Source organism: Mirounga leonina, unplaced genomic scaffold (genome assembly GCF_011800145.1).
Source record: "Mirounga leonina isolate KUSES-001 unplaced genomic scaffold, KU_Mleo_1.0 Mir_174, whole genome shotgun sequence".
Taxonomy (NCBI): Eukaryota; Metazoa; Chordata; class Mammalia; order Carnivora; family Phocidae; genus Mirounga; species Mirounga leonina.
Genome location: NW_023270451.1, coordinates 47798499 through 47825998, shown reverse-complemented (window position 1 = coordinate 47825998; position 27500 = coordinate 47798499). Strand labels below are relative to the sequence as shown.

The 27500-nt window shown below is 38.6% G+C and overlaps 1 protein-coding gene across 7 annotated transcripts in view; it reads right to left on the bottom strand.

Annotated features, from left to right (window-relative positions):
* Positions 1 to 1023: 1023 nt before the first annotated feature.
* Positions 1024 to 27500, bottom strand: part of BBS9 (Bardet-Biedl syndrome 9) — a 453139-nt gene continuing 426662 nt past the window's right edge. For 4 of the 7 annotated variants that reach the window (XR_004682059.1, XM_035020867.1, XM_035020868.1 and 1 more), the window contains 2 exons: positions 1836 to 1946; positions 1196 to 1624 (listed from right to left, as the gene is read on the bottom strand). Coding sequence is in view for 6 of the 7 variants with exons in the window: in XM_035020867.1 (XP_034876758.1) it covers positions 1593 to 1624; positions 1836 to 1946 (143 nt within the window). In the remaining variant the exon portion in view is untranslated. Of the gene's footprint in view, positions 1625 to 1835; positions 1947 to 27500 lie in introns of all 7 variants that reach the window. The other 3 variants (XM_035020869.1, XM_035020871.1, XM_035020866.1) reach the window with 2 other exon arrangements.

The following is a 27500-nucleotide window of genomic DNA, read 5'->3' as shown; positions in this document are numbered from 1 at the left end:
ATTGAGCAATCATGGAGGACACAAATAAAAGGAAATCAATGGAGAAGGGATTTGAAAGAGAGAGAAATCACCGCACTCGTCTATGCTTAAAGTAACCATTACAAATCAAACAATATACTTGGGTTTTATATCATAGGAAATAAAGGGAAAGAATTGGGGGGGGAATAAGTGAAGGAAGAGAAAAACTGATAAGGCAGATGAACATAGAAACACAAGAGAGAAAAAGAGTTAAAGAAAGACAGTTAGAAGGACATATACAAACAGGGCATGACTCAAGAAAGAAAAAAAAGAGAGAAAGGAGAACAGAAATTAGCACATGGACATATGCACAGCACAAAAAACAACCACAGGAACCAAACATCCAAAAGAAAAAAAAAAAAAAAGGAAGAGAGAGAGAGAGACATAACACGGAAACACCTTTTTAAGAAGTAATATACTTGTTTTGTAACCTTTCTTGAATGAAGTTGTTAAAGATGATCAGAAGTGTGGCATTTTTTGCAACTATAGTCATTTGCGGAGCCATGACATCTTTTACTGGTCCCCAATGGCTGGGTGAAATTAACCTAATGGTTGATTCTGGTCCAAAGGCTAGAAGTTGTCCACTTCCATGCTTGACAATTAAAAATATTACATCTTCTGCTGCATCTCCTAAAAAAGAATGCTAGAAATAATAAATCCTCTGCAGTTTTTTGACATTTCACATATAGAAAAACCACGAACCATATCCCCCTTTATACTGACTGACAGGCATTCCCAAACTGGCACAGACTTATTTTTAATTTATTTAAATCAGTCTTGAAACTGTAATTTTAACTTGAAATTGGCAAAATCTCCTTTATTTCTTGAATATAAAAAACCTTACATTTTAATTCTAATGTGTGAATTCTTTTACAACCTGAATTTTTAAAAGGTGTCACCATGGGGTAATCTAAAGAGGATGTTAATATACTACCTTCCCTAAAAATATTTTAACATTTTTGTTCAATACTAAAAACTTACCTTCTTCCATTTTTTAGAACAGAGTAAATAGATCATATGAAAATTCTGTAGTTTATTTATAAAACAATTATATTTGAGTGTTACCATGGAGTAGCAAAGTTTTCAATTCCTTTCAGTTCTTTTCCTTTGAAGAAAAAATGTAGAGAGACCAACTATAAAACCCTCTAATTATAAATCAAATCCAAGATTTTATTGGACAACGAGATGCTTTATTAAATTTGATACACTTACTATATAAGAATTCTGTGAAAAAAATGGGGTATCAAATTACTTTGGACCTAGGTCTCTGCGTTATAAAGTCTGTCCCCAAAAGATGTCCTCTCACTATATCCGATGGCTATAAGCATACAGATGACCAAAAGCGGCAATAGCTTTTCCCAGTAAGATAAGTTTCAACTGACCTGCCCATGGTATTACAAGTCCTCCTAGCAAAATAAAAAAATCCCAATCCCCATGTCTATATAGTATCATCTCCAAGCAGGTGAGATGGATGAAGCACCTGGACCAGCCCTACATCTGTGCTTGGCATGAGGTCCACACAGGATCAGCCTTGGGAAGGCCATCTTCCCCTCATCCAGACAACTCTACTTGAACTATTCCGAGACTCCTTGGAGGGGTGAAACTTCTAGAAAAAAGAGAGTGAGAGAGAGAGAAAAAAGGTTTCAATATTGAAAGGAATATACAAATAATCAAATTCAACTGCACCAATGCTGAGGGGAAGGATGAAGAAGTTGGAAAACAAGCAGCTTTGTGAAAAGGCTCTCTGGTATGACGAGAACTGGCCAGAGTGTCACTATCCCTGACGTATCATTGGTGAAGGCCACCCATTTTCTTACCAGGCATGGGTGTCTCTACAATGAGGTGTTTGTGGTTGGTAAACAGTTCAGCGGAGTCTTGTTCTATTGATCTTTCCTCTAAGTCTGATTCTGGGATGGTAGTACAGCCACCTAGTTGGAAAAAATACAATATTTTAAGCAGTGTGTAGGAAAATCTGCCTCTCCACACAGCAACCACAGCTTAAGAACATACCAATCATAAAGGTAACAAACGATGTGACAACAATCTTCAGGAGCAGACCAAAAAGAATAATTTTAAATGTCTCTCTTCGGTGAAAATACTGGGAATGAGTTATTGCCCCAAAGACATATTATACCAAGATCACTTAGCAATAGCAGCAATGGTGTTGTCTTTATTCTTTTTGAAGTCAGAAAGGACAAAACCTATAGCGTATGTGGTATCTGTAATATAAGGGTACCCCAGCAGGAATTCTCTCTAATATCAGAGCATCAGAAACTATAAAAACAAAAGCACACTGACCACACGGGAATGAAACCTTTCTTGAGCCAAGAGGAAGGCTGCCTGCATCCCGAGACGATGCCTGTGGTGGTGTATCTCTGCACTTTGATTCTATCCTTGCGTCCAGCACCTCACAGTACAGACACAAACGCTTCATAATTCAACAGCAAAGCCACATGCTGCATTGTGGAAGCTTTCAATTCCCAGTCAGTTCCCACAGTGACTTGAGGATAAGCCAGCACCACTGCACTTTTAAAATATTGGGTATAAGTCATTTGATTTTATTCACCAAAATCTTGTAGGGGAGACTCGTGATAACTTCTTGACTGTATCTGTAACTTGATTTGACTAATTTGCTACCATTTCCTGAAAATGTACTGACATGCTGTACACTATACATATTTTTTTTCCAAAGCCATTCTTCTTCTTAATGTAGTGTGATTTTTTTTTTTTTCTTTTCCTTCTCTGAGGCTTCTCACACACTGAGTCCAAAGTCTCTGTACTCAAGTTTGGCTGTATGCATGAAGGGGTTTATGAGGAAAGACAGGGTATCGCAGCACTGATTTGTAAACCACATCACTCAAATGAAAGGCAAGTGGCAAGATCCCAAGTCTGAAGGAGAATACACCTTACCATTCATCCCTCTGCATCAACTCTGAAAAAAGAAATTGATGCCCAGGAAAACTTGAGAGAAAAGCATCTCCACATTCATAAAATAAGAATTAGAGGTAGCCTCAGAGGTTTCCCAAGAGGATATGTTAGAATTCTCCAACAGTGCAATGAAACTTGCCTGGCTATATCTAAAAACGGCAAGGGCCCCATCCAGAAGGAGGACCAGGCTTAATTTTTTTTTTTTTTAAGATTTTATTTATATATTTGACAGAGAGACACAGCAAGAGGGAGAACACAAGCAGGAGGAGTGGGAGAGGGAATAGCTGTGGAGCAGGGAGCCCGATGCGGGGCTCGATCCCAGGACCCTGGGACCATGACCTGAGCCGAAGGCAGACACTTAACAACTGAGCCACCCAGGCGCCCCTTATTTTTAATCTGTTTCCAAAGCCTGTGTATCATGGTAACAATAACTACCATTATTGAGTACTTTCTAAATGCTAGAAACCCTGACCATATTATCTCATTTAGTTTCTAGAAACCATGAAATAGATATTATTATTCTCATCTTACAGATAAGACAGATCTAATGAGATGCAGCAACTTGCCAAGGTCACATGGCTCCTAACCGAACTCACCCACCCAAGCCTGACAACACCTAAAGCGCATGTCATCTGACCACTTACTCTATGGCTCCTCAGTTGCAGCATTAGCCAGAGGTACTGAGGCTGCAGGACTCAGGTATCAGCAGGTTTTATTCCACCTGGAAATCCACTGAGTGTGATGGCCAGGAGCACTGCTTAGAGTATTGTGAGGCCAAGGCAGGCACTGAGGTGCTGGGACCTTGGCAAAGCCCATGAAATAGCACCCTTCTCCTCCTGGCCCCTCACCCAACTGAGATAAAAACTAGGGTATGTGGGGTGAGGAAGTACTTCTGTAAGACTAATGATAGGGAAGAACAGAAATAAGTGATGTGCTCCTTGCAGAACAGAACCTGATCTCAAGAAAAAAAAAGGACCAAGAATGGCTTGGTTTCTCATTGCACACTCACAAATCAGTTTAAGACATCCTTGAGGCAGAGGGAGGGAGGAAGCAGGGTGAGGCCAGGAATGTTGTACTCCTATAGCTATCTTCACACACAAAGAAACTTCAGGAGTGGGGAAGAAGTATACCCAGCCAACAAATGGGAAGACTGCAGTGATCAGTTAGTGGTGTCTGCCACACATTTGTGGAGAGAGGCAGATCTCCACTGATTAAGTAGAGTCCACCTTTTTTATTCCAGCTGACTCATATTGAGGCAAGACAAAGGATAAAGACTTAAAAGTACTTCCTAGTTCTTTAACCACATGGACATAAAAGGACAAGTCAGTCATTAGAGACTATGAACAACTTATGTAATTTCCTCTTTTCTTCTTGGCACAAAAATTTTTTTCCTTGTCCTTAGTACAAAGAGATAAAAAAAATCTCTCAAATCCCACTGCAGGGCTGACCAGTCATTTGCCCTGGGAATCCCACCCCCCCACCCCCCGCCCTTTTTCGGATGCCTCCATGCAGCCAGACTGACCAACCACATGCCTAGAGTTTCCTACCTCCCAGTTTGGATCTGGCATCCTGACCAATGGAAAATGGGAGAAGGGAAAAAGCTGGGCAGAGAATTCCCCTCCTGCCTCTCCCCAGGTGGACTCTGAATTATTATTTTCTTTTTGCCAACCTCCAGGAAAGTGCTGTGTGCTGGGTAGATGTATCTGCTGGGTCTCTTCATGGCTCTTTGAGAGAAGAACCAAGGATGAACCATTTTATATTATATCACATATTTCCTTGACTCCCTTACCTTTTTCCTCATCTTCCCTTCCCTGAGTTTGTCAAATAAACCATCATATTAATCCTTGCCTCAGGCTCTGCTTTACTGCAAAAATTATTGACACTGGAAATAGTTCTAAAAAGCAGGCCTTCAACACAGAATTTTGAGGTTAGATTGCCCACCTATGTGTAAGAAATGGGGGCTCCATGAGTGGGAGCAAACATGATGGGCAAAACCCTGTTATGTAATTATGTAAGCTTTTATCCATGGCTAACTGGAATGAAGTGCATGTAGAGGTCAAGACTGGCAGATTGAATAGCTGTGGAGTGGAAATGTTTATAATTATAAACATTCCCGAATAGGGCGGCTGCTTCTGATGACCAGATATGTTGGAAAAAAAGAAAACGGCAAGTTTGGTGAAGTTAATAGGCAATGTAAGGCACATCCTTAAAGTCAGAAGGCCACTTTGGCCTTGCTATTTTAAGTGAGATCATTGGACCCACAGCACTGGGTATCACCAGGGAGCTTGTGAGAAATGCAGAATCTTAGTCCTCACCCCACAGCTACTACATTTGAATCTGCTAAGAAGGACAGATGAGTATATCTGATGAGATTTTTGCTAGGAAAAAAACATTTGTTTATTAAAAATTTCAGAGTAAACAGTAAATAGAAATAACATATAAAACTTCCAGACTATCAGAGACCCTCTGAAGCCCATCCGTGGAAGTGGAGCCTGGCTTCCATGGATGCCAGATGAAGTACCCTTGGCTTAGAGCCTGTATCATCAAAGGAAAGAAAGGAAGAAAAACCACAGCTGGATGAAATCATCCAAACACACACTGTGTGTGCAACACATAAGAGCCAACAGGCAAAAACAAGTGAGAGCCAGGGACCTCCTGATCTGGAAATCATAGTACTATGGACCTAGTGTGTGCTGGACACTTGGCTATGAATTCTCAATGCATTAGCTTACTCAATCCTCAGACAACCCTATCAGTAAGGGTTTATTGGCCCCACTTTACAATGATAAAATTGATATTAATTTGTGTTTTTTCTTCAGCTTTCCCTCCCCTGTGCCTCTTCCCCCCAAATTTCTCCAGGCCGTTTGTGCTTCCATGCCTCAGAAATTTGTACTGGGGCCAAATCAAAAAAAAAAAAAAAAAAAAAAAAGTAGCCTGAAAATACTCTCTTTTCTAGCCTTAGTTTTCCATAGCCTGAGCTCACTGAAGATATTAAAGTTATCTCTGAGGAAAGATTTTCTCTAGTGGTAATTCAGAGGGGTAAAGAGAGCCAGGTTGGACCACCCCAAGGGAGCAAGGCATCAAGGGATGGAGATGCAGGCACAAGGAGGGCTGGGGATCAGGAGCTCCAACCTCAGCAAGGACTCCCTCATCCACCAAGCCTCTGCTGTGGGCTTAGGCAATGAGGCTGTTGACAGTATTGCACCCTCATTTTCTGAGCCCCATGGAGACAGGAGCTAGGGGACGTGGGGTGGGCAATAATAACTGAGACCGAATTTCCCACCATCTTGCTCATAAAGAAAATTAAAATTTTGACATTTTTTTGCATCCCTGACTTAGCTTTGTAAGACTAACTATCAGGCCTGCTAGAAAGTCTCAATTTATTAAATGTAAACCTAGAGATTACATCATTCGCCAAAGGTCACACAGCAAGTCTGTATGAGCTGCAGCCCGCTCTTCCCATGGCAGCCATGCTTCTCAAAAGGACCAGTTTTTAAAAATTTCTCATCTATCTAAACTAATATTTTTGTAAAATGTAATAACAATAAAAGGAATTACTAGAAAAATGAAATGAACAATATACCAGCCCTCATCTATTAGTAGTAGACTTAATCTTTATAAAAGTACTCTGTCAATTGCTACAAGTTCCTAAACACTTACTCTCAATTTCAGGTTCACAAAAAGTCTACAGGCAGATGCCAGTCTTCTGGCCACATTTTAACAGCAGTGACACAAGATATGGTCTACCTTAATTAATATGATACATAGAATTAGAGTTTAGAAATAACCATTCAGCAAACTCCTAATTATTTAAAGTTCAGATAGCCAGTAAAGTCATTGTGGCAACAACAGGGGCTTCTCACGACTTACTTATGTGATCTCTGTTCTACTCAAATATCTGGGGGGCAGCTCCCTCACTGCACAGTATCCAGACCAGCCCCCACCTCCCTGCCAGGGAAGATGTCCAGGTTCCCCAGTGCCTGCTCTCGCCACAACAATGGGGATCCACTTCTACTTCTGTGCTCTTTTATAAGAGGAGATTCATTAAGGGAAACTGCGATCAGGAGTTGGGACTCTGGGTGCATTGGCATAAGAGAACAATGTTGTAAGTGGTAGCTAATCCCTGCAGGTAAAATTTTAAAAACATGAAGCATGTATCATGAATTGTGAATAATCAGCCCAGGAGCATTTGGAACAAGATAGTCTATAAATTGGAGACTACACCAATGATGTTTAGGAGGATGTTTTTGAGGCACTTTACTACACTGCCTATTCCTCTGAATTGTTACCAAATTATGTACAAGCTCATTTGTGTTAACCATACCTAGCTGTAAAAATTTGTTTTTTTGCAAGTTAATAACACATTAATACATACAGAAATCCTCATGTAGCCAGGAAATTATTTAAGTAAAAAACCTTACCTAAAATTCTGAATAGGAGTTCACACTATATTTATAAAGATAATGCAACTCAAGGATTTTTTAGGGAGTCCAAACTATCCTCAAACCTGTCTCTGCATTTAAAAGCAAACTATAAAATGGTTGAACTTCCTCCTTAACCATGTGGAACATATTTTCTCAACAAGGGAATTACTCTAAGGAATTTCTACCCACTGTCAGAAAAACAAACAAATAAAAATAACAATAAAAAAGAGCTCAGGTGGGCGGCTGGGTGGCTCAGTCGTTAAGCGTCTGCCTTCGGCTCAGGTCATGGTCCCAGGGTCCCGGGATCGAGTCCCACATTGGGCTCCCTGCTTGGCAGGAAGCCTGCTTCTCCCTCTCCCACTCCCCCTGCTTGTGTTCCTGCTCTTGCTGTGTCTCTCTCTGTCAAATAAATAAATAAAATCTTAAAAAAAAAAAAAAAGAGCTCAGGTCCTCTCTCTAGGTTGCTACTGTGGCATTAACTATAAAAGTTACAGAATTCAAAGGTCAAGATAGGAGCCCACCAGAAACAAATGTGACTATCCTCTAGAATACTAGCTAGAGATCAAAATCAGAATGCAAGGTAAACATTGAGATGCCGCTAAATATGTAACCAGCTAGCTGGCAAGAGAGAGAAGTAAAGCCCTGATCTGTAGTGTTTGCCCATGTCCATGGTGTAAATACTCCCATTATGGCCAGTTTCAAGCAACCAAAGTGGCATCGCCAAATAAGAGTTTGGCAGAGTTGCACGGAGAGCACACAGTTAGCACTTTCACCACACAGACTCTGTAGACACCAACCACCTCCAGAGCATAGAGTAAAATGTAGTAAAATAGTAAAGATTTTTAAAGTATATTATCTTTGTTCCTGATACAATGTATTTGATTATAAATATACATAATTTAGCTTTTAATAATGGCTGAGTTTGTCACCTAGCTCACAGAATATCTAAAAATTCAACAACTGGCTCTCATGAGCTAGTGAAAGCCAGTTCCAGCACTGTAGGTGGGCATGGTGTAGGGGGTTTAATGTTATGTTATGAATCCTCGATTCAAACTGTGGCACAGCATTTATGAGCCAACCGATTCTCTGGCGCAAGTTATTTCACTTGAACGAGCTTCAGTTTCCTTATCTATAAAATAGAAACTATGGCATCCCTCCTTCGTAAGAGAGAAACTGATGAGTGTGTGTAAGTGCCTGGGACACTGAAAAACACAGGAAGTTTTGGCTATTTTCAGGTAAAAGTTAGGAACACTAAAAGAAGAATAAATAGGCCAAGATAAAGGTCCCTTTATAAAGGTGGGAGTCTGAAAGGGCAGGGTTCACATAGGCTGATGCACCTATGGGCCAAAGACACAGCTCTGCAACAAAAAAGAAAAGTGCCCAGAAACCTTAAACAGTGGCCAACTCTGAAATTGACTGCTCTGTTTTACTTATGCCCTATCCTATACTTTTCCTTCTACTTGATTAGCTGAGTTCTAATATTTGATCCTACCCCCATGTGAATCCTGGTGGCCCCACTTACCTGCCTCACTCTCTACCTTATAACCCAAATAGTCTAAATCAAGGGTTCACCAGATAGTAAACATTTTTTAAATTCTGCAGGCCATCTGATCTCTGGTGCAATCACTCAATTTTCCATTGTAGTGCAAATGCAGCCAAAGACAAAATGTAAATGTGAATGAGCACTGGTTGTGTTCCAATAAAATTTTATTTACTAAAACAGGTAGTAGGCCAGATTTAGCCCATGGACCATAAATAGTTTGCCGATCCCTGGCCTAATCCAAGGCTCACAGAAAGTTACTCTTTTACAGTATCCTAATTCTAAAGGATCCTAGAGGCATTTTAACACTGTTAGATCACCTTATAGTTACTATAATAACTAGGAGGAGGAGGGAGTTGGAGGAAGAAGAGGATGACGAAGAGAGAGGAGAAGGAGGAGGGTGAGGAGGAGGAGAAGTAGTAGTAGTAGAAGTAGAAGAAGTAGTAGTAAGAGTAGTACTAGTTTAAAAGCATATTGTTGGGCACCTGGGTGGCTTAGTTGGTTAAGCGCCTGCCTTCCACTCAGGTCATGATCCCAGGGTCCTGGGATGGAGCCCCACATTGGGCTCCCTGCTCAGTGGGGAGACTGCTTCTCCCTCTGCCCCTCCCTCCTGCCCCCTGCCCCTGCTTGTGTGCATTCACTCGCTCTCTCTCTCTCCTTCTCTCAAATAAATAAATTGTGAAACACATAAATTGAAAAAAAAAAGCATATTGTTTACCCTACTGCTACAATATTTTTGGTTTAGGCAGTGATAAACTTTTTTTTTAATAGACTACTTTTCAAAACCATTTTAGATGTTCAGAAAAATTTAGCAGATTATACAGTGAATTCTTACATATCTTCTGCACAGTTTCTCCTATTGTGGTATCTTGCATTAGTGTGGTACATTTGTTACGATCAATGAACCAGTATTAATACATTATTATTAACCAAAGTCCATAGTCTATTAAAATTTCCTTTGTTTTTACCTAATATCTTTTTTCCATCTAGGATACCATACGACATTAGTTGTCATACCTCTTTTGGCTCTTCTTGGTTGTGACAGTTCCTTAGACTTCCCCTAGCTTTTGATGGCCTTGACAGTTTCAAGGAGTACTGGTCAAGTATATTGAAGAATGCCCTTCTACTGGAATTTATCTGATGTTTTTCTCATGACTAGACTGGGGAAAAATTTTTATAGGAGGTTTCTTTTTATAAATTCTTAAGGTTTCCAATATTTTAGAATTGTCTCCAGGGGTTTATCTTTCCTTTTATCAAAAGTGAAAGCTAAGTGGGCGGTGACTGGAGAGGCCACTGAAGGGGAAGGAGGCCAACAGTGAGACTTGACCGAGACCATGAAGCTCACAGGAGTGGACCAGGTTGGATCTGGCAGCAGGACCCAGGCCAGGTTATCAGTTGCCCCATCTGTAAAAAGAGGGTCTTAATGAGGACTATCGGGAGGATTATATGAGACCATGTTCACCCAGTACAGTGCTTATCACACAGTACATTTTATCATCTCTGCCCTCTATTAACTTTTTTTGGCAAGATGTACTTTCTGCATCATTTTTGTGGAATCAAAGAACTCAGTTTTCAGTTCAACTGCCTTCATTTAGTAGATATCAAAACAGAGGCTAAGAGAAGGTAGCTCATGCCCCTAATGTCCCAGAGCTAGTTCTGAATCTCTTGCTTCCTAAACCACTAGAGCTTTCTCAAGTACTCCTCCTTTTCCAGAAAGATCTCAATGGATTTGTGAGTTGGCTGTTCTAACTAGTACTTCCTTTCAATGATACAGAAAATCCAGCAGGTTGGCAAGCTGTTCTTTGGGTATATTTTAGGATTTGCTGATTTATTTTCTTGCAAAGGTGACCTTTGCCGTCAATTGGGTGTATGGGTGAGAATGTTCCATTCCTTCAGGGAGGAAAACAACTTTTCTTCTTTTTTCTTCATAATTGAGAGGAATCAAACAAGGCGCCACTGAGAATCACAAATGACCCCAGACCCTGCTCTGACTTGCCAGCCAAAGAATCATCTGTTCAAGTGGCTTGAATTGCCACTTAGAATTAAAAACAGCAGAAGCCTCAAAAATATACACCAGTGATATTCTTCATTTAATCAAGATTTAGTTGATGGATAGAGTATTTTTTTGAGGTTAACATTCAGATTTCATTTCAAAGGTTTATAATTCATGTGAAGCGTGGGGAATGGGTGCTTTGAAAAGAATAGTTCACTATCTTAAATATGAAGAGCTTCCCAAAGAGACTTGAATAATAGTTTATCAATTTCTCTATAAATACAGCCATTGGGAAATGTTTTATTCTTTATCCTCCCCCCCTTATCTATCTATACATGTGTGAGTGTGAACACACGCAAGCACAGAGGCATACAGACATGTACAGGAGTTTTTCTGATAATTCTCCTTTACTGTGTTTATTTTCCTAATTGTTCTTATATTTTTTCTTTTTTTTTTTTTTTTTTTTTTTAGATTTTTTATTTATTTATTTGACAGAGAGAGACACAGTGAGAGAGGGAACACAAGCATGGGGAGCGGGAGAGGGAGAAGCAGGCTTCCCGCGGAGCAGGGAGCCCGATGCGGGGCTCGATCCCAGGACCCTGGGATCATGACCTGAGCCGAAGGCAGACGCTTAACGACTGAGTCACCCAGGTGCCCCTAAATTTATTTTTTTTCTAACCCAAGGACAGCATAAGCTTAGAAAGCCAAGTTTCCTACTGTACGTTTGTATAGTGATTTTAGCTGAGTGTTTAGAAACTTTTCAGCAAAATGGACCAGTGGAAGGAAGGATGCAGGTAGAAGAGACAGGGAGACAGAGGATGAAAAGGAAAGGGAAAGAGAAAGGATGAATCACCAATGCAGGATATGATTCCGTGAACATACTCTTATGTAAGATATTTGGGGCAACTTACTGAAGGTGTAGATGATCAAATATTCAAGCATAAAAAATACATTAGCAGTTAGGAAAACGTAATGCAGAATAAGAGGGATAGCTAAGAAGAGCTGTGGAAAAAACACAGATTAAAGACCTACACAAGGGCTACAGTGGAAATAAAAGGTAAAAAGCTCTGGAGGAAAAATGGGGCTGCACTTCCCTGATTGATTCCCCACCAATCTCCATCTAAATTGGACTTCAGATCAAAGTGTCTGGTCTGTCCCATACTTGGACTTGACATTTCCTTAAAAGCACATCATAAGTGGTAAGGTTATGCTTGTTGGAAATATTATGACTAATGACCTGTGTGTGTGTGTGTTTGTGTGTGTGTGTGTGTTAACTCTGTTCTGTGCTTAAGAGCGATTTTGGAGAGCCAACATTTCTGTGAAATTGGGTTTAGAAAGGTGCTTGCTTAGCAGATATGTTCCAGAAAAAAAAAAAAACATATTTATATATATATATATATATAAATGTGTATACATACATATACATAATAAATACAACAGGCACAGACCTCATCAAAACACATCTTGGAAATAAAGCTGTTGCAAATGTATGATATCACTGAATATGTTTCTACCACAGCATGGTAAATCAGGTTGATATCATGTGATGACGCTGCTACTCTAAAGGAGGAACCGGACGACATAGGTCTGTATCTTTCTCATCTCTACTTCCATTCTGCCCTTTACTTTGTTGTAATGTGGAAGCACCCCATCCTTAACTTGGTTCAATTTTACAGTTTCAAAATTCAGCAAAGCAGAAGAAGAAAATGCTTTTCGATCTAGTTCTAGGTGTCCAGTTCCAACATAAAATATTTGCTTTCCTGTGTTCTGTTTCAGTCCATTCTACAACTTTTCTATCTCCCTGTATTCGCAGATGCCATGCTGACCACATCGACAGTAGCTCATCCACCAGCAAGAGATAATAATGGCTAGCAAAGAGAGGCAGGTGAAGGTCACTGTAATGTGTGTCCACCATGACAACCCATGGAATGTTTGGGAATCTAATTTTGCTGCTTAATAATAAGCTTTGATCCCCCCCACACACAGTGAGAACTTAAAATGTGTTCAAGACTATGCGTGTACCTATGTTTGAAAATATTTCCATTTCACACTTCACAGCAGAGACCAAGTGTGTGAATAAAAGGGAGTCTAATATATTTTAAGAGGTCTAGCATGTGTCTCAACAAGTTTTAAAATCCCCATAAAGGCTAAATACTAAGTCCCTTGGGGTGTAAGGGCTCCAGTTAGAGTCTGTATTTAAGAGAGCAGGGTGCTCCTGACATTAAGAGGTTTCCACAACTTGAATAATGATAGGTGTCTAAGTATTCTTTTAGCTAGACCACCATTTAGAATTTAGGCCCACTTGGTACAGAGGACTAAGAAATACAGGAACATAGCCATTTTCATCCATTGATAATTACGTAAACAGAATGTACCAAGCAGAAAAAGAATCCTATTTACAAAAAAGCAAGTGCGGTCCATAAATCCTACAGATTGGAATGGATCCAGGTTAAGAATTTCTCCAGATGTCAGTCTGTAAACAGGGCTTCATAAAGTGAATTCCTCAATTAATTGTTGGCAAGAGTGATCTTTACACTATGTTAGTGCATTATGACCCCCAACCATATGTAGGTGAATTGTTGTCTGGCCCTATAGATCATTAATCAGTTACGACACAAATTAGGAGACAGAAGCTGGGGTCAGCACAACTTCTGATATGGAGAGAAGGTACCATAAAATTACTGCTCAGGAACTCAGAGCTTTGCTCAGTGAAGGAAATGAGAACTCTTCCTATTTATTTGCATTACATCTGTTTTCCTAACACATTTAGTTCTTAACCTGGAGCACTTGGAAAGACACAAACCCAGTAAGAACATAAACATGGAACTTAAAAACAAAACAAAACAAAAACCTACTCACTATTTTGTTAAAGTCTCCAATCACAATGTTTTCCCACATGTTAACAAGGCCATTAAATCCCCCAAACAGGAATACAAAAGTATTACCCGGCCATAGTGAGAAGGTGGGGAAGAAGAGAAAGTTAATATTTGCTTTTTCTTGCCAGTTGATCGATGTCTGGAGCACTCTGCAATGAAATGCAAGATGTATTGTCTTTCAACTAGATTTTTTCTATACTGATAAGTACAGTATTTTCTTGTTCAAAAAGAAGGTGATTGTGGTTTTTCATTTCCATTTTGTTTCTAAATCCTAAGGAAATCCAATGTACAACTGGAAAGAGACATGATTTTAAGACATTTCCATTTCAAATACTTTCCTCTCCTAACTCCCACTTCAGAGACCAACTCTCTCTCAAAAGTACACATGCACAAATAAAACATTATAGCCACAGTTGAGAAAGAAAGGAAGCCAATAGTTCTGCAATAATAATTTCTTTCAAAAACTGAAATGAAATAGTAAGAGCATAACTCTACTTTGCCTGGACACCACATAATAAGAGAGCCAGTGTTCTTCACAGCTTCCCTCTTGCATCAAGCGGCTATTAATTCCCCAATGATCCTGGCAACATTTCTTCAACTTGAGTTTCTTTCCACAACCCAATTAAAAGCCATAATCTTGACCAAACTGTGTTGTTTTTAATAACGACAGAGTCTAGGTGATGATTATGAAATGAAGAGGTCAGTTAAGTCACTCTGGTTACAAACAGGTTCAGAGTAAAGAGAAAAGAACACAATGGTTCTGGAGAGTGCCTGTTCCATCATATTCTTCAAATGCAATGAGGAACCTGAATAAACACTCAGGACTCATTCCAAAGTAACTTTATTGTCTAGTGATACATTTCTAAAATAGTCCATTAAACAATGTCATATCTTACAGAAAAGGGAAATGTACACAGGATGATAAGTTAGCCCACTGATCGCAGAGAGGGATATCCTGAAAAGGGGCGTTGCGTGGCAAGTTTCACTGTATCTTGAACAAAGTCACATAAATCTGGGCCTTAGTTTCCTTTTCCCAGAAATGCAGAAAATATAGCATTTATCTTATGAGAGAAAAAGATTAAGCTAGTTAATGCCTGTAATATAGTTATCAGAGACTGGCACACAGTAAACTCCCAATAAATGTTAGCTATTATTTTCTTGATTAACCCCCGATACACATTAGTCATTACAGTTACAGCCAATTACACACGAAACTGCAAGCCATAAGGACAGCACAAATTTATATTTGACACTCTAAAAAATGCTCAAGTGAAAATTGAGGCCTGGGGTAAGCAGACCAGTGGCAGAATGTTTCCAACTGTACCAAGTAGCCAACACCCAAACTGTCAATGATGCATTAAAATAATTCACTTGAAAATAGTGCGTGCATTCCTTTTAAGTTGAAATCAATTAATATAACACTGTACGTTAACCCCACTGGAATGAAAATAAAATAAATATAATAAGTAAATAAAAATTTAAAACAATTTTAAAAAGATGAAATCACTGATAAGTTACTGTCAAAGATGACCACCCCTCTTGAGATCACAAAAGGAATTTTTTAAAAAGGCTCACCAGGAAGAAGAAGAAGATGATGATGACGATGACGATGATGGGTGCATAATCACATTCATTGTTTTCTATTTACCAGCAGTGCCATTATTATTGAGAAATGCAAACCCACGAGATAATATGACATAAATGGAAGAAACATTAAGATAAAAGGGTAAAAGAGTGGTAGGTTTGCTTTCTCATGGGAAATTGAAATGGCCAGCAGATGAACCTTAAAAGAGGAAGTCTGCTGACCTAGAGTTACTAAACATAGGAGGCAGCCAAGGAGCAAAGGAATAAAGCAATGTATTTAAATGTATGCCTTGAAGGAAGCAAACACCAATTATTTTTATATGACTTTAATTCTCCTAGTGAATACTTTATAGGTGTTGGCAAGTCCTTCTGGAAAAGGAAGGGATTATTAATGAAGGATTCAGTGGCAACTACTCACCACCAGTGTTTTAAGAAATAACGCTTAACAAAGAGTCATTTAGTTCATACCTCACCTCTAAAGATATAGAAATTTTAAGATCCTTAAATAGCAAAGTATTACATTCATATATACAGTCCTTTCTATTTCAGTTTCCAGATGTTCTCTAGCCTGCAAGGTAAACAAATAAGCTTCCCACAGGAAAATAAACACATAGGGGGAAGGAGATAATTTTTTTTTCTCTTATGCAAAGAGTAGGTACTTAATATATACTATTATATCATATATATATATCATATATGTGATATAATATATATATGTATACATATATTCAAAAGGGAACTCAATGAAACTTGAAGAAACACACAGGAAACAGTCCTTTAAAAAGTTATCTTTGAAGAATGCTCTACCACATGATTCTAGGATTGTGGCTGGTGACAGCCCACTAATGTACAGGCTAGCCAAGCTGGGAAGATGCCTGATCAGGTCCTGTATTCTATCTTGTTTCACAAAGAACTTAATCCATCCACTCTAACAAATTCTCATATCATGTGAAATGAAATCTCTCTGGCTAACATTTTGCTCTGAAAATTTTCCAGTTGCTTCAAGAGCATAAACTCTTGTGCAAGACTGTCAGAATTTTAATCCCAGCCCCAACATTATTAGTTGTTGGTTTTTTTAAAACTAGTTACTTGATTATTTTTCTGCCTCAAATTCCTTATTTGTAAAATGTGGATAATAACTGTACCTAGCTCATAGGGTAACTGTAAAGGTCAAATGACTTAATTTATGTAAAGCATTTCAAATAGTGCCTGGCTCACAGTAAGTGATATACAAGTAGTATACTACTACTACTATTATTATCATAAGCATCATTTTTGCCTTGTATTGCCAAACTTCTCTCACCTAAGCCTAAGAGTCTCATTGAAAGGAATTACAATGGAATGATCTATGCATGAATAAATCCCTCATTTTCTTCAAGTCTCTGTTCAAAAGTTGCCTCCTCAACAAAGCCTACCATGACAACCCAATTTAAAATCATAATCTTGTAACTGCCCCTTTTCCGACATTCCTTTTCTTTTTCTGTAATGCCTATCACCTTTTAACACTAACACTATTTTCTAATATATGCTATAGTTTACTTATTTATGATGCTTGGTGTGCAGTGTCTCCCCCTGCCTAGAATTCAGTGCCCCCAAACTGCAAAGATCTTCATTTTGTTCGTTCTCTATCCCAAGTCCTAGAACAGTGCCTGGCACATAGTACACACACAATAATTATTTGTTGACTTGAATGAATGAATTTAGGCTAAGAGATCAGGAGGAAGCAATGGAAACCAAAATTCTATTTTTAACATAATATTATCTGTCTTTCTTTTCTCAAAGGAAAGTAATTACAGCAGAATGTAGTATAGTAACTCTTATTCCTACTTCCCAGAGTACCTGATTGCTCTGTGAACCAGAAATGGTTCTCAACAAGTTCCTTGCTTTAGTTGATACTCATCTTTAAGAAATGAACCTTACTGGATGATAACACATGGAGAATCTGTGAGACTGAGTAGGTGCAACAACAAAATGTCCAGCCCAGAAAGGAAATAAGATCTCAGTAGTAATTTGTGTAGAAGCTAAAGTTAAAAAGAAGTACTGGGGCGCTTGTAATTCTAGTTCTTGATAACAGTCATTTGTGGATGAAAGAACTGCAAGGGAAGGTACAAAGACTTCTGTCTGAGAAATTTCTCAAAACGAATGAAAAAGGATCCATCTTATTTCCACTGGGGCATCAAGTTATTGCCTGGAACAGTTTATTTTTCTCAGGCTACTTCAAATCTAAACGTGTTTTTAAAAGCAAGACCAATGCAAGATTAGATAAATAACTGGACAATGTTTTTTACACTCTTGTAAACTAAACATTTCAAATTCCTCCCTAACTCTTTACTAACATAAATCTCTAATTCCAGAGAAAGTGAAATATCCTCAAAGTTTAAACATTACTGTGAATTATTCACATTTACCTCCATTTCCATCTTATGCTTTTTTGGCAATAAAAAGCCAGGTTTCATTCAAACTATGGTACTATGACTCTCTTCCCCAGCTCTACTGCCTTTGAAGATGGCACATAGCAGCCCTGCCCAACACTTCCTTTTCTCTGCTTTCTTACCTTCTATACATCTTGTGCTGCCCTCTCTCAAACCACACCTTTATAAACAGAGGGGAAACATGAAGCTATTTGCCTACAATTAAGCTATGAAAACAATTTTTAAATGGTATCACCCACAAAAGAGGAATAGTTGGTAAGGCAAGAAAACATCAAGGAGAGGAGGGGTCTCTCTGGCTGAGAAAAGGGAGACGCTGGGATGAGCAGCTCTGTGGGAATGCCACAGGGGAAGAAAGGAAGGGAGGGAGAGATGGAGGAAGACGAAGGGTGTGCAAAAGGCAGAGGAAATGAGGATGGTCAGCCCACAGTACAAACCACGTGTCAGAATGTTTGGGAATGTAAGGGGTGGCTAGGAGATAAGAGAATACACCAGGCTAATGGGACCGTTCAATTTGCATCATGTTCCACAGTGTCTAAAACAATCTCACTTGACTTGGGTCCTCACAACAGCTCTTAGTGGTGGAGTAGCTAAAACTCTATGCCCCCACGCCCAAGGAAAACACCCACCCAGCTCCTGAGTAACTTACTTAAAACTTCTGAATCTCTATTTCCTCATATGCAAAATAATGGGGAGTTATTATAACAAATGAGGACTGACTGACCCAAGGTCAAACAACGAGCCAATGACCCCGTTAGGAGTAGAACCTGGGTCTTCCATGCCATGAGCACTTTCCACCAAAGCACACTGTGGTACGGAGAGAAAGACAGAAGGCAGAAATTGAGGAGGCTTCAAAGCAGTACAAGTGGACCAGGTGGAAATGTGCAGTACAGATAACAGAGATGACTGAAGACCCAGACTGGGGCTTCCGAGAGGTGAAAAACTGGATGCAATTTTTGCACAGGAATATGAAAGAGAAGACCATGATGAAAGGAAAGAATGAGGGGTTTATTCATGATAGTTGGATAATAATTACATTAGACCCATTTTTGAGTATTTATTATGTACTAGCCATCGTGCTACTTCTTTATATGGTTGCTCATTTTCAGCAACCTAAAATGGTGGTTATTAGTATCTCATTTCACAGGTGATGAAACTAAGCTCTAAAAATTGACTTGTTCAAGGTCACACACATGTGAGTGAGAGAATCTGTTATATGCTGACTCCAAAATCCAACTCTTAAACCATTCCATTATCTTGCTTCTCCCTGACAGAAAGAAAAGACACAATGGGATTGTAAATTATTGTTTGAAGAATAAGAGTTTTAGATTGGCAAAAGAGGATCACGGTGTATACCTTATATCCCCCAAACCCACTCATCCCTACCTCTTGCTCAAAAGAAAAGTGAAAGAGCTTGGGAAAATGACTGAGGTTTCATCTCAGCAAAAAAGAAATCAGCACAGAAGTAACTTAAAGAGCCACCAGTGAAGACAGATTCTTAGACAGTTTAAAAAGACCCTTAGACTGTTGGGGGCACCTGGGTGGTTCAGTCGTTGGGTGTCTGCTTTCGGCTCGGGTCATTATCTCAGGGTCCTGGGATCGAGCCCTGCATGGAGCCCTGCATGGAGCCCCGCATGGAGCCCCGCATTGGGCTCCCTACTCCGCGGCAAGCCTGCTTCTCCCTCTCCCAATCCCCCTGCTTGTGTTCCCTCTCTCACTGCGTCTCTCTCTGTCAAATAAATAAAAAAAAAATCTTAAAAAAAAAAACAAAAAAACCCTTAGACTGTCGAAAAAGAATTCAGAGTTAAGGGATGCTTCTATAGAATATAATTACAAAGGAGAGGAAGTGGCTCAATAGAGTAGGTAGGATTTACAATTAGAAAGAAGTGAAATAGTAAAGTGGAAGATAATGCCTTTTCCAACTACACTGAGGAAAACACAAAATCAGTCTTCCACAAGTTGGGAAGTGTCAAAGGAGTTCATAGAAGAAAAATTTTAATTACAACAAAAATAAAGAAAAATGGTTAAAAATTATGATAAACTATCTTTCTCATGATGCTAGACAGTGGCAGAACATTTAACATTTACATGAAGATCTGTTTTCCAAATTTAGCATAACTGTGCTAGGAAACTATGACAAAGCCCTGCGAGTGCAAACTCGCACAGAAAAAAAAAATAAACTCAAGGGCAATTTATGCATGTATGTACGCAAAAAATCCAAACTAAGACAGCAAATCAAACTAAGACTGATACATTAAAAAAGCAACAATAAAAAAAAAACTTATTCCAGGAATACAGAATTATTTGATTAATATAATTCTTCAAACCAATATATCAGAAAGGAATCTCAACAGAGGATAATATTCAACATGCACTTCTGATTTAAGAAGACACCTAGTGAACTAGGAATAACTATCTGAAATTCATAGGCAACATCAAATTTATGAGTAAAGCAGATAAAGACATTCAGGGTAAGATAAAAACATGAGTCAAGATAAAGATGAGGATCTTGGCCATCTATCACTACTATTTAATGTGGTTCTAGAAATTCAAGGCAATGTAATAAGAAAAAAGGAAAAGAATGTATGATTAGAAAAGAGATTAAATGATCATAATTTCTGGATGATGTAATTATATACCTAAAATATTTCCAAGAATATGAAACAAAATCTGTCTGAATAGGTGGAAGACATATATGTGTGTGTATATATATATATATACACACACACACATATATATAACATAGATATAAAAGATAAATATATCAAATATATATACCTATACATACAATCTTCCACCTATTCAAATAGACTTTATTTCATATTCTTGGAATATATATTTGATCATTTCCCTTTGAATTAACAATATCCAAATAGAAATGTAATGGAGGAATTATTATATTCAAAAGGGTACCAAATAGGGGCACCTGGGTGGCTCAATCAGTTAAGAGTCTGACTCTTGGTTTTGATTCAGGTCATGATCTCAGGGTTGTGAGATCAAGCCCTGCATCAGGCTCCACACTCAGTGAGGAGTCTTCTTGGGATTCTCTCTCTCTCCCTCCCCCTCTGCCTCTCCCCTCTCCCTCTGTTTCTCTCTCTCAAATAAATAAAATCTTTAAAAGCAAACAAACAAAAACACAAAAGGATACCAAATAAATACTTAAATAAATGCTACTATGCCATTATGATAATTATAATAGCATTGCTATCAGTGTCAGAATAGAAGGAGAGGAAAATGGAATACCATATGAGATATTTAGTATATTTTACAAGTATATTTCAAATTAGTGGCAAACGATGTATTATCCAATAAACTCTGCTGGAATTTGGGTAAAATATTGGGAAAAAACAAAAGGTAGGTACACCAAATAAATTTCCGATGGTTAAAAGAGCTTAAGGTAAAAATGTACGAAGAAAAAGTAAAAAATATATATATACACATATGGAATTAGTAGAGAAAAATGAATAGATTTGACTATCAAAAGGAAGTCAGGTTACAAACAAAAAATCCAAACAAATTACCTTAGGCAAAATTTAAAACAAAACTAAAACCTCGGAAAAAATATTTGTAACATACATTAAAGTAAATGAGTTAATTTCTTTTTGATACAAGGTGCTCTTCAGTCAATAATAAAAAGTGATATTCTGATTGATAGAAACATGGGAAAGCATGAAGAAGTAATTCACAGAAGGAAAATATAAAAGGCTAATACGTAATAGGAATGATGCAAATTATTACAAAATTACCAAAATATGGCTACAAATATTTTTAAATGCAGCCTTATTAATAGCCACAGATATACAATTAAAATACCAGTTTCCACTTTGATAACAACAAAGACAAAAAGGAATGATAATCACTGATGTCAAGGAGGCACCAAAAAGTCACTGTTGAACTTTTAAAATCAAGAAGAAATTCCTGGAGAGCAAGACAAAAACAGAAACAGGTTCTTCAATTCTAGGTCTTTGCTCTAAGGCAATAATCAAAGATGGGTACGATATCCTCACATAGATGTTGGACACAGCAGTATTTATAATAATTAAAAAATAAAATTATCTAAATGTCCAATAATCAGGGTTACAACACCCATACACTTTCTGTTACAGACCTCTCACTCTAAAGATCTTGCAGGTAGTTTCTTGAACAAGCTCTGGTTTTCCACACTCCTTTGCTCTTATTTAAATTATGTCCTCTGCCAGGAATGTCCTCCTCTAATTTCCTTTAAATTCATGTTCTTCATGGATCAGTTTAAAGAATAATAATAGTAACTATGATAATAAGTATAGAGATAATAATGATAACAGTGGATAATATTTATCAAGAACTTCTAAGAAGCAACTGTTATTCTGAGTTACATATGATAACATTTAATACTGGTAACAACCTTATGCTGTAACGCTTTTATTACTTCTACTATACAGAGAAGAAAACTGAGGGATATAAGAGTTAAATCACAAACCCAAGGTCACACAGCTAGTTAGATTGCACTATGATACAGACCCAACCAAAAATGTGGCTCTACAAGATGTCCATCGACAGATGAATGGATAAAGAAGATGTGGTATATATATACAATGGAATATTATGCAGCCATCAAAAGGCATGAGATCTTGCCATTTGCAACGACGTGGATGGAACTGGAGGGTATTATGTTGAGTGAAATAAGTCAAACAGAGAAAGACATGTATCATATGATCTCACTGATATGAGGAATTCTTAATCGCAGGAAACAAACTGAGGGTTGCTGGAGTGGGGGGTGGGGTGGGAGGGATGGGTGACTGGGTGATAGACACTGGGGAGGGTATGTGCTCTGGTAAGCGCTGTGAATTGTGCAAGACTGTTGAATCTCAGATCTGTACTTCTGAAACAAATAATGCAATATATGTTAAGAAAAAAAAAAGAAGAAGAAGAAGGTAGCGGGAGGGGAAGAATGAAGCGGGGGAAATCGGAGGGGTAGACGAACCATGAGAGACGATGGACTCTGAAAAACAAACAGGGTTCTAGAGGGGAGGGGGGTGGGAGGATGGGTTAGTCTGGTGGTGGGTATTGAGGAGGGCACATTCTGCATGGAGCACTGGCTGTTATGCACAAACAATGAATCATGGAACACTTCATCTAAAACTAATGATGTATGGGGATTAACATAAGAATTAATAAATAAATAAATAAACAAATAAATAAATAAATAAAATGACTTACTACACACACACACAAAAAAAACCTTTTGCACAGCAAAGAAACAGTCAACAAAACCAAAAGACAACCGACAGAATGGGAGAAGATATTTGCAAATGACATATCAGATAAAGGGCTAATATCCAAAATCTATAAAGAACTTACCAAACTCAACACCCAAAGACCAAATAATCCAATCGAGAAATGGGCAGAAGACATGAAAAGACATTTCTGCAAAGAAGACATCCAAATGGCCAACAGACACATGAAAAAGTGCTCAATATCGCTCGGCATCAGGGAAATCCAAATCAAAACCTCAATGAGATACCACCTCACACCAGTCAGAATGGCTAAAATTAACAAGTCAGGAAACGGCAGATGTTGGCGAGGATGCGGAGAAAGGGGAACCCTCCTACACTGTTGGTGGGAATGCAAGCTGGTGCAGCCACTCTGGAAAACAGAATGGAGGTTCCTCAAAAAGTTGAAAATAGAGCTACCCTATGACCCAGCAATTGCACTACTGGGTATTTACCCCAAAGATACAAAAGTAGGGATCCGAAGGGGCACCTGCACCCCAATATTTATAGCAGCAATGTTCACAATAGCCAAACTATGGAAACAGCCTAGATGTCCATCAACAGATGAATGGATAAAGAAGATGTGGTATATATATACAATAGAATATTATGCAGCCATCAAACAAATGGAATCTTGCCATTTGCAACAATGTGGATGGAACTAGAGGGTATTATGCTAAGTGAAGTAAGTCAATCAGAGAAAGACAATTATCATATGATCTCACTGATATGAGGATTTTGAGAAACAAGACAGAGGATCATAGGGGAAGAGAAGGAAAAATGAAATAAGATGAAACCAGAGAGGGAGACAATAAGAGACTCTTAATCTCAGGAAACAAACTGAGGATTGCTGGAGTGGAGGGGGGTGGGAGGAATGGGGGGCCTGGGTTATGGACACTGGGGAAGGAAGGCATGTACTATTGTGAGCACTGTGAATTGTGTAAGACTGATGAATCACAGACCTGTACCCCTGAAACAAATAATACATTATATGTTAATAAAAAAATAAACAAAAAAAATAAATTCATGTGAGTGAAAAACAAACTGAAATAGTATATGCTATGTATATTATGGCTTTTATTTTCTAAAAACCTTGTAAGGGTAAAATGAGATTGTATAAATGATTTTGGAAAGATTAGAATATCATATAAATGTTAGTGACTGTCATCGTTCTGGAACTAGTAAAGGCCTTTGCCCTAAAACTCCCAGATAAACCCTTCTGGCAGGTGATATTTGTCATAACTTTCATGAAAACAAAACCAGTCATTTATCACCTGGGCCCTGTTTGTTACTACCAAGGGCTGTTCAGGTAAGTAGATTTAGCCAAAGTCTCTGAGTAAGTCACAACAACTGGTTCTTTATGTGATGTCTATTTGTCAAGCAGAGATACGGCTAGACAGGCCATAAAACCTCTGTTTTTACAGAAACTAGGCAAGGCTGAGGTAAAGTAGCTTTTTATGTACAAGAAAATGGGCTTAATGTGCCAGGGCATGATGTTTATAGAAATAAAGACTTCGGACATAACGTGGCCTTCTACCTTGCAGTGAGAAGAACTTACTCTACTATCATTTAATTCTATCAGAAACACTACTTATTTTTGCAACTAAGGTGCTTTATAGGTAGTCTTTCCCCCAAAACGGAGTACAAAATATCTTGGCCCAAAATGGTCATTTTAGGACTGAAGAAATGGTCTTTCTCAGATACACAACGTTCAGTAAGTGGTAGACAAAACATTTGTCTGAAGGCTGTGGCCAATGATTGGTTGTATGAAACAATTTGGCATGGCTACTCACCAGCATTAAAAAACAATCTTTACTTTTCCCAAAGGTTCTGTCCTGAACAATGTGGTTTATGATGCAGAGGGGGTGAAACCTCTGACCCTCCAAGTTACTGAATCTTGGATTTCACTGATATTCATGGAAACCCCCAGCCTATAAAACTGAGAAAATAGAAGTTATCTTAGCATCCTGGCTGAAACCGTCTCCCTGTATATGTTTGAACTGGAATGATTTCTGTTAGATCCCTTTCAGCTATTTCTAGAAGAGACAGTTTTATCTGTAAAAAATTTCCCCCTGGTGAAATTATCCTCTAACAATCTCCCAGGACACTCTCTGGTTCAGTCTCTTGTAGGATTCTTTGATGTTTTCTCTGATCTCTTATGAGCAGCATATGGGTATCCATCACTTAAAAAAGAAAAACAAAGTCTCATCTGGGAACATAATGAGTAGCAATCATTCCACATTCAAATAAGCAATCATACTTCCTGATTACTACCTAACTTCATTTCTACCCAGCCTCCATGAACTTCTCAAGTGCCTACAACCATATTTTGTGGATGCCAAATACACACATTATAAAACCTGTCAATTTCTTCCACTTTGCTAGGCAATGTTCCATGATTAACATTCTGTTCTCAAGGGATCATCCAGTAAACCCGTCATCAATTGACCACACCACCTGGATGAACTGAGCTTCAAAACAGAAAACTGTCTATGTACTAATAAGAACACAGTTGGAGTTAGACTTGCAGGGCCTTCAGCTGGAGCTCCACAGCTGTAGGTCTTAGATGAGGCATCTAAACAATGGAAGCCTCTGTTCTGTCATCTGTAAAGTGGGGGAACAACAGAACCTATCTCATGGATTTTTGAAAAGACTAAATGAGACAACTACATAAGGATAGGCCAGGCATACAAAAATGGTCAACAAATGTTAGCAAATGTAGCGACTTATTTTTTTACTATTTTTTTTATTCTTATGTTAATCCCCATATATTACATCATTAGTTTTAGATGTAGTGTTCCATGATTCATTGTTTGTGCATAACACCCAGTGCTCCATGCAGAACATGCCCTCCTCAATACCCATCACCAGGCTAACCCATCCTCCCACCCCCCTCCCCTCTAGAACCCTCAGTTTGTTTTTCAGAGTCCATCGTCTCTCATGGTTCGTCTACCCCTCCGATTTCCCCCGCTTCATTCTTCCCCTCCTGCTACCTTCTTCTTTTTTTTTTCTTAACATATATTGCATTATTTGTTTCAGAGGTACAGATCTGAGATTCAACAGTCTTGCACAATTCACCGCGCTTACCAGAGCACATACCCTCCCCAGTGTCTATCACCCAGTCACCCCATCCCTCCCACCCCACCCCCCACTCCAGCAACCCTCAGTTTGTTTCCTGCAATTAAAAATTCCTCAGGGCGCCTGGGTGGCTCAGTTGTTAAGCGTCTGCCTTCAGCAGGTCATGATCCCAGGGTCCTGGGATCGAGTCCCACATCGGGCTCCCTGCTTGGCAGGAAGCCTGCTTCTCCCCCTCCCACTCCCCCTGCTTGTGTTCCTGCTCTCGCTATGTCTCTCTCTGTCAAATAAATAAATAAAAAATCTTTAAAAAAAAAAAAAAGAATTCCTCATATCAGTGAGGTCATATGATACATGTCTTTCTCTTTGACTTATTTGTAGCGACTTATTTTTATTAGCATAAATCAATTAGTTAAAACCAAATGCCAATTAAATAAAACTTTTCACTGCATTTATGGCGTTCCAATTTTAAGTACTGTCACACAAAAGAATGTTCTTCATTAAGAATATACCAGCTACGGAACAAACACTACAAACTACCTTTTTTGGTTATTGTTCAAATGAATGAAATTTATCCAGTTGAACATAAACTCCTTAGTTTAAAAATTTTAAACAAACATTTGCCTTAGACATAGAGTGAAGAGGTTGAGGGAATTGGGTAATTCTCTAATCTGTCTTGAAAAGCTTGGCTGACATTTTATTTTATTTTATTTTATTTTATTTTATTTTATTTACCACCATCAAGAGTTCTGGGCAGCTCACTAACACTCTACTGAAATGGGTTCTGAAGTCTGGTTGTTGTCCAGGTCATCTCATAATTCAACATCTCTTCATCTGATCATTAAAATGACAGGTAATATCCCAGCCACTGTTGAAACTCTTTTAAGTTTGAGGCTCAAATTGATGAAAAACAAACCTCAGTACCTCAGGACAAGGCTTCCAAAGAGTGTCATAAATATATTCAAACTCTTAACAATTTAGAAAATAAATTCCCCTTGTATGACACAAATAAATATGACCAACTTGAGATAGTGAATGGTTTAGTGACCCTAAGGCCTGGCAATATTGGGAACAAGACAAACATACTATCCTGTTCCATTTCAGATAGAATAGGGTCTTTTGTTCTGGCTCCTTTTCAGCTCATAATGAAGTGTTTCAAAGGATGAAGTGGTTAGTCTTTGGAGGCCCCTGAAGGACAGGATGAGTTCCAAGCTAAACACTGAAAAGGATGGTCCCTCAAAATTTTCCCACTTTTATTAGGGATTTCAAGTAGAAATATCCAACACTAAGATTTTCAAGCTGTTAGGACTTTGGGCCAAAGAGTGAGCTGTAGCCTTCTGAACATGGAGAAACAGACAGCCCTGCAGACTGGTGGGAAAGC